This window comes from Lactuca virosa, chromosome 8 (genome assembly GCF_052849685.1).
Source record: "Lactuca virosa cultivar CGN04683 chromosome 8, Lactuca_virosa_CGN04683_v6, whole genome shotgun sequence".
NCBI classification, from domain to species: Eukaryota; Viridiplantae; Streptophyta; class Magnoliopsida; order Asterales; family Asteraceae; genus Lactuca; species Lactuca virosa.
This window is the reverse complement of record NC_136433.1, coordinates 283686687-283688159: the sequence shown is the minus strand read 5'-3', so window position 1 is coordinate 283688159 and position 1473 is coordinate 283686687. Positions and strand designations below refer to the sequence as shown.

The following is a 1473-nucleotide window of genomic DNA, read 5'->3' as shown; positions in this document are numbered from 1 at the left end:
TTAACTGATACTTAAACCGAGTCCCTCTTCACTTGTGTTGTTCATCTTATACTAACTTGTGTTTGCATGCAAACCTTGTTACAATTCAACGTTGTGTCTACTTGTTTACTGCTTATTGATATAAACTTGTTGCTATTTATTTTCCTTACATTTCCGCAATCTAACTATTATTATTTTTGAGCTAACAAGATCCACTGAGATTAACATTAATTCCACAACTTATTATCTCGTTACTAATGTTTGTTCAAGTTTTTCTCTCAACAATTGGTATCAGAGCCAAACTGGTTGCCATTTAATTCCTTTCAAAATCGAATCTTTTATTCTCAGAACGCTGATTTAAAAGGCCTTCTATACCACTAAAGCTCATAAGAAAATTTAAAAAAACAAGGAAAATGGCACAAGCTTATTCTAAACGTTTCAAACAGGGTTTGTTGTTTTAATAGAGCCCCAATACTTGTTGCAAGTGAATAATATCATTGGTCCTAAAGAATGGAAATATATCTAAAAAGGCTCGGCAGAGATGTGTGGAGATATGTAGAAGAAGGACCTCATGTCCCTATTCTCGCTCTCGTTGCAGCAGACGGTGCTCAAGAAAGACTTGGTGGAGGTCAATCAGCCATGAACAGACCTACCAACGATGACCTAGAGAAAATGGAGAAATATGCAATAGCTTTCTACAAAATCTCATGTGGTGTTGCTCCTGACAACTTTGACATCATCATCGACTGTGAATCTGCTAAAGAGATCTGGGATGTTCTCAAAAATCTCTATCAAGGGTCTGAACAGGATCAAGACAAAAAGCTTACTACAGCTCTCAGTGAATTCACCAACTTTAAAGCCTTACCCGGTGAAAGCCTTGATGACTCCTTAAAGAGATTCAACCTCATTATCACCAAACTTTCAAACGCTAGCACTATAAGAAGAAATCATGAAACAAACGTATAGTTTCTGAACGGTTTGGGTAGACATTGGTCTACGGCTAAAATGATAGTCCAAGGAGACAAAAAGATCCAAACTCTCTCACTATTCAAGCTTTACGGTGAACTTCAAGCCCAAGAATCGACGGTGTTAAAGGAATGTGCAGAGCTAGGTGGACCACTCACCCTGATGGCTCAAACTCCACATTTTAAAACTCCTCAGTACCAATATTCAACATAGTCATCATACCAACACTTATATGACAGCTCACCGCAGTCTTATGAAGTTGATGCAGAACTTGATGAAGAAGAAGAGTTTCAACATGAAATTGCCCTGGTCAGCCAACAGTTCAATAGACTCCCACGACCCTCCTTTCGAAAAATCAAAAGTTCACCAAACCACCTTTCAATCGCAACCTCAACCCGCAGAACAACCAACCAAGATCTCCCAGAAACCCTCATCACCAATCTCAGCCACAGAATGTATCTTCAAAAGAAACCCTGCAGACTAACAAATCTTTAGACTCTGGTACCACTATTGAAGAGAAAGACGGAG

General features: G+C 38.8%; 1 protein-coding gene across 1 annotated transcript; it reads left to right on the top strand.

Moving 5' to 3' along the window:
• The first annotated feature begins 489 nt into the window (after nt 1-489).
• On the top strand, nt 490-945 carry LOC145131579 (uncharacterized). Its single transcript, XM_079066252.1, has one exon. The coding sequence runs from the start codon at nt 490-492 to the stop codon at nt 943-945; it is 456 nt and encodes a 151-aa protein (XP_078922378.1).
• Nucleotides 946-1473: the final 528 nt, after the last annotated feature.

Bases quoted from the DNA above. Each gene is read 5' to 3' on its own strand.
- LOC145131579 (XM_079066252.1), top strand. From the start codon at position 490: ATGGAAATATATCTAAAAAGGCTCGGCAGAGATGTGTGGAGATATGTA.